Below are 12,500 nucleotides of genomic sequence, written 5' to 3' on the forward strand. Positions count from 1 at the left end.
GGGCTTGTCTATAAATATCTTTGTAGACAGCAAAGTGGCTGGAGTTCCGGAGGAGGCCCACGCTCCAGCCTGCCCACCCCAGCGACGGCACTCCTAAAGTGGGCAGCATCGGCCCCATGACTGGTCTGTTCCTCTGGAGCTGTTGAGCATGACTCACACACACTGTGTCTCTACCTACGCCAGGCAGACTGCACACAGACAGGCCCAAAATAACAGAGGGACTTTTCTGCTCTGTTTAAAAAAATGCCTAGGTTTAATCATAGTCTCTGTGTGTGTGTCTGTACCTCCCTCAGACTATCTGACGACTGTCCCAGCTAGGTTGAAATAGCAGCAGACACACGCACATGTACACATGCACATACACACACCTGGTTGATAGAGAGAAAGAGAAAGAGATGAGACAGTGAGACAAACAGTATGTGTGCAAGAAAGGGAGAGAGAGAGAGAGAGAGAGAGAGAGAGAGAGAAAGAGAGAGGTGAGAAAAGATATTGTGTGCAAGTGACAGTGAGAGAGAGATGCAGTGAGATAGATGAGGGAGTGTGTGGGAGGGAGAGAAAAAATGGAGAAATAGAAATGGAGTGAAAGGGAGAGACGGAGTGGGGAAGAGAGAAGGGGAAGGTGAGAAACAATGGAGGAAGAGAATGAGATTGAGAGGGTGAGTGTGTGAGAGAGAGGGAGAGATTGGGGTTGTGAGCTCTGTCTCTGTTTCTTTCTCTGAGTAATAAATCATTGGTGTTGGGCCCCCGGTGTGATCTGCAGGGGAGCCAGGCAGCCAGGGAGAGCCAGGGAGGAGGGGACCTCTCTCAAACACACAGCCTGATTAAGAGAGTCTGACCCGAGGGGGGGATGGCTGGGTCTGCTGGGGCTCACTGGAGCTGGGGCAGACAGCCAGATACACACACACAAACAGACACACACACGCACTCACACACACCCAAACAGGACCCCTGCCAGCCCTACTCAGGGGACTCTCAGCAGTCTGGCTCCATTCCCCTGGAGGGGCCCAGCAGCGTATGCGTGTGTGTCTTAGGGGGCCAGTGAAGATCAGCTCCAGTGTATGTGGGCCAGCCAGAGTCTCTGTCCTGGGGAAGGTTACACCTCATAGACACACACACCATGGTTGACCAGAGCCACTGTTTCACACACCATCTACCAGAAAGGCCTCAGTGAGCTGCTGCCCAAAGCCAGCCAGCCAAATAGCCCCCGAGAGTAGCGTGTGTGTGTGTGTGTGTGTGTTTACACGGGAGAATAGCAGCCTTGTCCATCTGTGACCTAAGTCTGACCCTGTCCAGACAAAAAACAACAACTGAAAAAACAATATCCAACTGTCTGTAGCACACAGCAATATCTAATATCCAAACTAGCTACAAATATCAACAACTCACAATCAAACCATGAGCTGTATGTCTGACAGGAACCTGTAGGAGGTCGAAATGGTAGTGAGAAAAAGAGAAGTATTCTATTGATTCAGTGTTGATTGAGAAATGGCTGTAAGGAACCTGCTATGTTCTACTGTGTAGTGAGTCTGAGAGGAGAGGGTCAGTGTGTTACAGATGCATCATATGATCCCTCCACAACCAATTCTAAAAGCAGTCCTTGTCAACTGCTCACCCCACCACACAGTGACTACTTCACAGTCAGGTTAGACCAGTGGGATAGCAGGGCCCAATAAACTCAACAACACAGTGGTGTGTGTGTGTGTATGTGCGTGTGTGTTTGCACCCTGTGAGGAGAGGAGGCAACACAAACATGCAATGTCATTCACACACACACATGGACACAACTGCACACACACACACACACCCAACAACCCACACACACACACACACACACACACACACACACACACACACACACACACACACACACACACACACACATACACACACACACACACAGAGCTGGCGCTTAAATGGGTCAGCTAGAACGGCTGTTCTGTGTCCTGCTCTCTTAGGGGAGGCTGCATAATTCAATCTAGTGTGAATATCACTCCACTGCTATTAGCAGCTAAACACGACACACAGGTACGGCCCCAGCAGAGGAACCTCTGAGACATCTGAGGGTTCTGAGGGGTTAGGCTACAGGGGTCAGAGGTTAGGGTCCAGGAGGTTTTTGAATGAGCTTAGCGCCTCATGGAGGAAGGAAGGAGTGAGAGGAGGGTAAGAAGAGGGGACGGTTAGGTCATAGGTGTAAGAGGGATTTCTTACAACAGCTGGTTATAAAATGGCTTTAAATGACCCAACGTTTCTACACCTTATATAGGCTTGATACCAATACATCTGGCATTAAGAAACTATAGAATCATAACTCTGTCTGTCCACATGTTGGTTGTCCTTACCTCGAGGATCCTCGGCCTGTTTGGCCAGTTTACGGAGGGCGGCGGCGAATCCGGAGTGTGCGGACTGGGCTGCCGGGCTCCCATTGGCTACGATAGATCCGTTAAGGGGCGACGGGGTGAGGGGGCTGACCGTCGCCGTGGTGCGAGTTGCCGTGGATATCATTCCTAAGGAAGGTGACTTTGGCTCATGGCTCATGCCTGGAGAGAGGAGAGAGAGGGAGAGAAAGGGTTAATAGACTGATGTTCGTCATTTATAAATCAATTACAAATCGGCTGTAGATGATGGGTCAGTCAGTCTGTCAGTCAGACTTACTCATGCTGTGATTGGTCAACTTATCAGTTGAGGGTTCAGACAGCTGACACTATGGAACCCCTCCCCACAATGACACTGAGCCCTGTGGACTGGAAAATCTCTCTCACACACTGGGGGCTATCTGTCTGTCTCACACCAGACCGTACACACACACACACACACTGGGGGCTATCTGTCTGTCTCACACCAGACCGTACACACACACACACTGGGGGCTTTCTCTCTGTCTCACACCAGACCGTACACACACACACAATGGGGGGCTATCTGTCTGTCTCAAACCAGACCGTACACACACACACACTGGGGGCTTTCTGTCTGTCTCACACCAGACCGTACACACACACGCACTGGGGGCTATCTGTCTGTCTCAAACCAGACCGTACACACACACACACTGGGGGCTATCTGTCTGTCTCAAACCAGACCGTACACACACACACACTGGGGGCTATCTGTCTGTCTCAAACCAGACCGTACACACACACACACACTGGGGGCTATCTGTCTGTCTCAAACCAGACCGTACACACACACTGGGGGCTATCTGTCTGTCTCAAACCAGACCGTACACACACACACACTGGGGGCTATCTGTCTGTCTCAAACCAGACCATACACACACACACACACACTGGGGGCTTTCTGTCTGTCTCAAACCAGACCTTACAGACACACTGGGGGCTATCTGTCTGTCTCACACCAGACCTTACACACACACACACTGGGGGCTATCTGTCTGTCTCAAACCAGACCGTACACACACACACACACTGGGGGCTATCTGTCTGTCTCACACCAGACCTTACACACACACACACACACACACACACACACACACACACACACACACACACACACACACACACACACACACACACACACACACACACACACACACACATTCACACACACACATATTCACACACACACATATTCACACACACATAGTTACACAGACACATATATAAACACAGACACACACGGTAGTGAGTGGAGCTGAGAGTCAGCCAGAGCGCAGTGTGGTCTGTGTGTCTAGCTGGGGGAGGGGGGCTTTGGACTTAGGCTGGGGAGCTGGGGTTAAAGGTTATAGGTTACATGGTGTGTGACCCCTACCTCAAGAGGTCCGGTCTGTCTGCCTCAGCCCACACAGCAGCTCTACTTAACATGCTCCAACTGAGCCAGGCCCAATAGAAACCTTTCAAACACACCCTGAGAGAACAGCTTGATAGAGGTAACACACACCATGAGAGAACAGTTTGATAGAGGTAACACACACCATGAGAGAACAGTTTGATAGAGGTAACACACACCATGAGAGAACAGTTTGATAGAGGTAACACACACCATGAGAGAACAGTTTGATAGAGGTAACACACACCATGAGAGAACAGTTTGATAGAGGTAACACACACCATGAGAGAACAGTTTGATAGAGGTAACACACACCATGAGAGAACAGTTTGATAGAGGTAACACACACCATGAGAGAACAGTTTGAAATAGGTAACACACACCATGAGAGAACAGTTTGATAGAGGTAACACACACCATGAGAGAACAGTTTGATAGAGGTAACACACACCATGAGAGAACAGTTTGATAGAGGTAACACACACCATGAGAGAACAGTTTGATAGAGGTAACACACACCATGAGAGAACAGTTTGATAGAGGTAACACACACCATGAGAGAACAGTTTGATAGAGGTAACACACACCATCAGAGAACAGTTTGATAGAGGTAACACACACCATCAGAGAACAGTTTGATAGAGGTAACACACACCATCAGAGAACAGTTTGATAGAGGTAACACACACCATGAGGAGAACAGTTTGATAGAGGTAATACACGTACCAGATCCCCTTAATCATCCCCATGTTAATGTCATGATGGTCATTGTGGTTTCTACAGTGATGATCACCAGCTACAAGCTATTTCCACTTCAATCCACTATTATCATCACGTCTGATTCACACACACACTCACTTATACTGACCCATCTACAGTAGTGTGAGTGTGTGTTTGCGAACCTGTGTGTGTGTGTGTGTGTGTGTGTGTTTGCGAACCTGTGTGTGTGTGTGTGGGAGGGTGTGTGTTGTTGAATCACAGATAAATATCATAAAGCCTTATATAGTCCTACATCCAGTATACAGTCTGAAAAGCATGTAATCTACTCTGAGTTTCCATTGCCTTCATAGTGTTTATAGTGATATAGCACCATCAGTAAACTGGATAGGTGACGCAACTCTATAGTTTAGCATTATGTACAGGACACAGATACTCCTATTACCATTACACATCACCTTACGTTATTATGGTGTCCATGCCACCCTGTGATACCCCCCCTCTCTCTCCCTCCCTCTCTCTGCTGAGAGGGAGGGAGACCTGCTGTCTCTGCTGACCTGTTGGACTGTGAGTGGAGTTTTGTTCTCGTGTCTTTTCTCTGTGTCAGATTTACGAGCACACTGTGGGGGATGTAGGGGATCGAGGGTTTCTCTCTCTCAGTGAAGGGGTGAAAGGGGACACTGTGATGACAGCTCCTGGGCCGGTGGAATCCCTGAATGCCAGAGAGTGGCATGCCGTCGCCCTGAACACACACTCACACACACACACACACACATCTTACATGAGCAAACACATGGAATAAACACACACATACTTTACAAAAACGAACACACATCACAAGTCGACGGCCCCATTAACTACAAGTCCTCAGAGTCAGAGGTCATGGTAGGGTCACAGTAAAAAGCAGTCTGTAGGGATGCAGTGAGATTACACACACACATGCACACATTACAACATTACTACCACACACCATATCTGATTACACACACATACACATTACGCACACTCAGTCTTATCAATATCACAGATCCACACTCAAATGTAGCCAAAACACACACCATACCTACCCTCACACAACCAAGCACGCACGCACACACGCACACACACGCACACACACACACACACCCGCACGCACACACACACGCACATACCCGCGCACACACACACACACACACACACACACACACACACACACACACACACACACACACACACACACACACACACACACACACACACACACACACACACACGTACAGACAGTACGCACTCACTCACAGTAGCATACAGTGTCAATAGCACTAATAGATCTGTAGAGTTATATATAGGTCCACCCCAGAGCCTGGGCAGGTCTATTAAAAAACCCATGTCTCCCTGAGCCTGAGAGAGGTCAGGGGTTCTGTGTGTGTGTGTGTGTGTGTGTGTGTGTGTGTGTGTGTGTGTGTGTGTGTGTGTGTGTGTGTGTGTGTGTGTGTGTGTGTGTGCGTGCGTGTGTCTGGCTGTTGTTGTTTAAGTGTGCGAGGGAGTGTGTGTGTCAGTGGGAGAGCGCTGGAGTGGAACAGAAGATGGCAGGGGAGTAGTGAACTGGTGGGTCACAGGGACACAGAGTGTAACGGGAGAGAAAATGAGTGGCAACACCTCTGGGTCCGCCCTGTTCATAACCTCCCATTCACCCCCTACACTCCCTGTGAACCCCCAGCAACACAATTCATAATGAAATTAACAATGAGCTCCCTTTCCACACACACACTCACACACACAGCAACAGCCAGGCGCACACACCCAAGCACACACACTCACATCTACAGCCAGGCACAGCAACCGCTCAGTTCACTGCTGTGACCTGTTCACAACTGCAAAGCCCTGCTCCACCCACCTCTTCTTACAAACACACACCTTCACACACACGGATACACACACAGAGCCTCAGGGCTTTAAAGAAAGAGAGAACATTCTATCTGTAATGCAGGAACTTTTCACAGGAGCTAATAAGATGGTAATCGACCGCTAGAGAAACACCATACATATTCAAGAAACACAGCCATGCTGATAGCACACACACACCCATCCCTCCCTCCCACACACACACACACCCCTCCCTCCCTCCCTCCCACACACACACACACACAGGGCTAGCGGCGGTTCTCGACCCCCCTCCAGAGTAGCAGAGTGAATGTGGTGGCGGGTGTTGAGGCTCCTTACTGCACAAAGGACTGGAGCTCCCTGGTTCTCCCATCGCTGCATCTTCAGCCAAACCCAGCACACAGACAGAGACACAGTCAAGACACACACCATCTTCTCTTCCTCCTCTCCGTCGCTTCTCTGTCTCTCCTTTTCTTTCTGTCTCTCGCGCACGCTCACTCGGTCGCTCACAAAGACCGTTTGGAGCTTATCTTACGAAGCAACACACCACACAACTCTGCCTATCTCCTCTCTCTCTCTCTCTCTCTCTCGCTCTACCCTCCTCTTTCTCTCGCTGAGTGAAAACAGAAATTCTTAGCCAAGCAGCTGCTGCGATGTCACATGACCTTCCCCCTCCCCTCTCCTCTTCTTCCTCCCTTCTCCCCCTCCTCCTCTCCCTCCCTTCTCCTCTCAACCTATAATTCCTGAGTCATTGGGAGATAACAGAGGCATGGATGCCCTGCCAAGGGGAGCGAGGGAGGGGAGGAGAGAGGGAGGAGGGCGGGGGAAGGAGGGGAGGGGTGACTGTGTGTGTCAGCTGCCTCTTCTTCCACACACAGCCCCGGTCATCACATCTGACCCCCCTGTCGGGGGGAGGAGGGGAGGGGGAGAGGGTTAAATATGTGAGGCGCTGACACCCTCCTCCTCCTTCTCCCCTCCTCCCCCTCTCCCTGGCTGTTAGAAAAAGAAGAGAGAGAGAGAGAGAGAAGGAGGGAGGGAGATATATAATGCCGGAGGCTAAGGTGGAAGCTTGTTCTGGCCTGTGTTACTGAGACATTGCCCCCACAGCTAGACTGCTAACACACACACACACACACACTAAGCAAACATAGCCAGGCTCATGTTCAGATCCAAAAGCTTGGCTTCCAGTGGGAGAGAAAACAGCTTTGATCTGCCCTCTTTATCACCAACTGAGAGCAGACACACACTACAGTTACCTCACACAGAGCCAGTTGAGGGGTTTATACCACACACACACACACACATGTATGCACACAATACTGCTATTTTGCAATATTTCTAAGAGTAAATAACAGCAGACAAGGGCAACTATAGACCTGTATCTATTTTGAGTGTGCTGTCAAAAGTGCTGAAATATACTAGCAAGAATAATATTTTAGATGAACTACAGTCTGGTTTTAGAAAGACCCAATCCACTGACACGCCTATTGTTTTCAACTGACTTTTAACAGCAGGGCCATTGACTGGGTTAAATCCTATTTAAGGTAGAGACCAAATCGTGGATGTTTATGGAAAACATTCTGGTGTGAAGGGGATTAGCTGTGGGGTCCCACAGGGGAGCATCATCAGCCCTCTTCTCTTCCTGCTGTACATTGATGATATGAAATCATCCTGGTCTCGTAATTAGTTGTTGTATGTGGATGACTCTACTGGTGTCCCATAAGAACAAAGCCTCAGTAGAAGAGATCCTTAGTGCAGAGTTATCCAATATCACTAAATGGCTTTCAGATAACGAACTTTCTCTGCATCTTGGAAAAACAGAACCCATCTTATTTGGTTCCAGAGTAAAGCTTGCAAGGACCCCTTGGTTTTAGTGTCAAAGTGGACAACTCAGTGGTTACACCAAAAACTTCAGTCCGCTACCTTGGATCGGTACCTGACTGGTCAGACTACGGCCCTAAAGGTTTACACAAAGATAAAGCTAAATATTATATTCCTAGCTCCGACCTCAAAATATCTGATAGTGACACCTGCCATCTAAAGAATAAGCTACAGAGCAGCCAGAACAAGCTGGTGATATTTAAACTCCCTCCTCGTACACATCTGGAGGGGGAGCCTTTTCATCAGTTAGACTGGCTATCTGCAGAGAAAAAGGGTCATATTATCTCAACTTGGTCTGGTCCATTACAGTACCAGACAAAAGTTTAGACACACCTACTCACTGTCCAGCCCAGTCTAACCTCAATTACACCCAGTCTTTTGGGTTGTTATGATAGATAGATAGATAGATAGATAGATAGATAGATAGATAGATAGATAGATAGATAGATAGATAGATAGATAGATAGATAGATAGATAGATAGATAGATAGATAGATAGATAGATAGATAGATAGATAGATAGATAGATAGATAGATAGATAGATAGATAGATAGATAGATAGATAGATATTGTAGAATAATAGTGAAGACATCAAAATTATGACATAACACAGGAAATTTGTTTAACTCTTTTTTGATTACTACATGATTCCGTATGTGTTATTTCATAGTGTTGTTGTCTTCACTATTATTCTACAATGTAGGAAATAGTCTAAATGAGTAGGTGTGCACTTATATTAGATGTCCACCAATACAACGCCAGAGACTCTGATATTGCCAGTTTTAAATTTATGAGTTCCTCTGGTAAGAACACCTTGTTATATACTGGCGCAAGCTAGCTAGCTATCTATTATAACAACCCAAAAGAGTGGGTGTAATTGTGGTTAGACTGGGCTGGACAGTTAAGGGTTAAAGCTGTGGGTTTCCATCTCTCCATCCCTCCCTCCTCTGGCTGTCATTGCTGGGGTGTGAATGAGTAGATTCTTTAGTCATTTCCTCCTTCGGTCGCTCGCTACATTTCACCGAATGAGAAGGGAGGAGAAAGAGAGAGAGGCAGAGAGAACAAGAGAAAGAGAAAGAACAAGAGAGAGAAAGAGAGAGAACAAGAGAGAGAAAGATAGAACTAGAAAGACAAAGAGAAATAGAGAGAGGGAGAGAGACAGACAGACAGATAGAGAGCGAGATTAGTCATGAGAAAAGCAACATGGTGGCCAGTATTGTGCAAAGGGCCACTAAAACCCACAATCTGTCTCTTCTGAGAAAACACAGAGTAGCCTTCTCGTCTCTTCCCCCCCCCCCTCTCTCCCTCTTTAGCCTCACCCATAACCTCTAAATGATTTTAGAGAAGTGACAAGCCTGTTATGTGGTTTTTCACTAGAAGCTATGTGTGAACAACCACACTCCCCAACCACACACTGTGTTCTGTGATGATGAGAGAACAGCACTAATGTAGCCCTGTTTCTCTGTGTTATCGCTCTCTGGTGGCAGGTGGCAGTATTACACCATTCTATAGGCCATCAGCATAGATGTAGTGAAGGGGTCAATGGAACGCAGACCGTTCGGTGCACATTCAACAAATCTGATCTAACAAAGTGGATATTCGTCAAATCCGTCATGATCAATGTATTGTAACAGGCCCACAATGTGTTTACAAAGTCTGATTTGGATATACTTGGCTGTTTTCAATGCATAACATTTACAAGTAGTCTCTTTTCAGGTTCAGAAGAAGTGACTGCTAAACTCCCGTTCGTATAAGCTGGTAGCATAGATAAATCAGTGGTGGTGGTCAGTCTTTTTCTAACTGTAATTTAGTTGATTGGTGACGATGACATGAACATGTATTGTTGACATCGATACAAGCATTATACTCCGATTTTTACCACAATATAGTGTGAAATACACATAAACAATAGCCTAAATGTAGGATCAGGGGGGCAATGAGGAGATTCAGGACTTTCCCCCAAGGCCCTTTCCACCATTAATTTCCATGGCAATTCCATTGTTTTGGTAGAATTCGATTGACCTCTTTACCGCATCTATCCCTGCCTGCTTGAAGTAGACTTTCCCCTAACCACAGATCTAGGATCATATTACCCAACTGTAACTGGTACCTTAATATCACAGCCACTGGTCTGACGTGGCTTGGCTGGTCTAAATATAAGATGACATTCACTGTCAGGATGTGGAAGACTTTGAAGTATGATTCCATGAAACTGTGTGATCTCAGCCTTATGTAGAGGAGGATGAAGACACAACATCACCATGTATCAGTGATCACAGAGGAAACGTCTAGTTACCCCATGTAGGTAACAGACTAAAGTAGTGAGAGAGTTTCTGACATGCAGTGAGACCGTGGTGGAGGAAGAGAGGAGGTTTCTGAACAGTTTGGGAGGAAGATCAATGCAGTCGTGTTGGTGTGAGGACTGTGAAGGCAGGAGACTGTGTCCGTGTGTGTGTGTGTGTGTGTGTGTGTGTGTGTGTGTGTGTGTGTGTGTGTGTGTGTGTGTGTGTGTGTGTGTGTGTGTGTGTGTGTGTGTGTGTGTGTGTGTGTGTGTGTGCGTGACAGATAGATAGCCCCCAGTTTGTGAGGGAGTGGATCAATGGATGTCAGTGTTCATGTGCCTGAAATGGAGAGAGTGTAGCACAGAGAGGAAAGAGGAAGAGAGAGAAAGAATCAGGAGGGTGGGGGGGGGGGGGTTGTTGAGGGTCATTTTCCCATCAGCCTTCAGAGAGAGACACAGCAGTAGGGCCACGAACACACGCGTGCACACACACACACACACACACACACACAGTATGGAACAGGATTAACCCAGACAATCCTTATGAAGCAGATTACAGGACACAACACAGCTGTCATAATGATAAGATAACCAGGAGACACACAACCAACCACCCCAATACTACACATTCTAAATGTACCTGTCTGAACAGTTCAATGCCAACGCTAGAAAATAAGGCCTACTGCTGAGTTCGGTGAAATACTCAAGACAATGTAGACCTACTCTTCACTGACATAAATCGTCTAGATCATCCACAGTAAACACTATCGGTCACAAGGACACATCATGAGTCATGAGGACAGTGTTTTCCATGGTAGTGACCCCTACTTCTCCTTAAACACCAGACATGTGTCATCACCACACGCCACACATTGCAACAGGCCTAGTGGTTCTCAGAAGGCTGGGAGAGAAGGATGTTCTTCCTGGCTGTTATACTGTCTTTGGCCAGCAGATGGAGGTGCATCATAGAGACATGGAGAGGGAGTCCCCAGCTCTTCAGCAGCAGTTCTATAGTGAGCAGTGTGACCAGAGGCAGACCAGAGTCAGACCACTGGGTTATGGCTGACTTCAGCTTGACAGAACAGAAGGTTGACATGGAGAGAACACATATCAAACCAGTTAGGAGGAAGACCAGTTCAATACATCCTTATTGAATCATCATTGGGCTATATGTTTGTGGTGTCAACACTATAGACATATAACTAATAGAATGGGCTTGGAACCTCTAACCCTGCAATTGTACTGGTAAACTCATACGCTGCCTGGTATTGTGAGGCAATCATTTCCATGGTAATGTAGAATGTTCATTCAAATTATGTTAAGCAATGTGACTCATACAATGGAATGTATGTTTTGTCATGTCAGTTGAGATGATTCAACTAACACAGCACAGATTGATGGATACACTTCCTGGTTTTACTTCCTGCTTCGCTCCTATGGACCCACTTGCAATGGCCACCCATTATACTATCACTGACTTGAATGGGGAAGTCTGTTCTATTAATCATATTTCTATGGTCAAAACACTTGTCAATAATATGACACTGGGTATTTCAGTCGGAGTTTAATCGCTCTGTTCTCAGTAACTTTACTCCAGTTCTGTAAAAGGGCTTGAAGGGCTCAGTTAAATGTCACCCAGGGCCTTCAGTAAACTTAACCATTTCTAGGCTTTCAGAATGAAATCAGATGAATACCAAACACACACACACAGGAGCCACCCCCCCCCCCCGACATTCAGTAAACAGGCTGATGTATCATCCTGCTGTGAGAATAACCGATCACTAACAAACAATTGCACAGACACACCGAAAACATCAACAAACACACACACTCTGTTCTGCTCTCTTGCTGCACGGAATGCAGATTACACACAAACGCACAAATACACACACACACACACTGACGGAGTAAATCCTCTTGGCTCCTGTGTGATCTGGCCAGTGCAGAGATAACAGTCAGGCAGCTCTAGAG

At 47.1% G+C, this 12,500-nt stretch overlaps 1 protein-coding gene across 4 annotated transcripts in view; it reads right to left on the reverse strand.

Moving 5' to 3' along the window:
• The window catches only part of LOC109885801 (genetic suppressor element 1), a 103,849-nt gene that overhangs the window by 45,496 nt on the left and 45,853 nt on the right, over positions 1–12,500 (reverse strand). The window contains exons 1-2 of one of the 4 annotated variants that reach the window (XM_031812466.1): positions 6,706–7,080; positions 2,340–2,537 (exon numbers count right to left, since the gene is read on the reverse strand). In XM_031812466.1, the coding sequence (XP_031668326.1) occupies positions 2,340–2,537; positions 6,706–6,739 (232 nt within the window). In that variant the 5' untranslated portion in view covers positions 6,740–7,080. Of the gene's footprint in view, positions 1–2,339; positions 2,538–3,768; positions 3,951–5,060; positions 5,638–6,705; positions 7,081–12,500 lie in introns of those variants that run through there. The other 3 variants (XM_031812481.1, XM_031812473.1, XM_031812457.1) reach the window with 3 other exon arrangements.

The sequence above is a fragment of the Oncorhynchus kisutch genome, linkage group LG3, assembly GCF_002021735.2.
Source record: "Oncorhynchus kisutch isolate 150728-3 linkage group LG3, Okis_V2, whole genome shotgun sequence".
In the NCBI taxonomy this organism is placed as follows: Eukaryota; Metazoa; Chordata; class Actinopteri; order Salmoniformes; family Salmonidae; genus Oncorhynchus; species Oncorhynchus kisutch.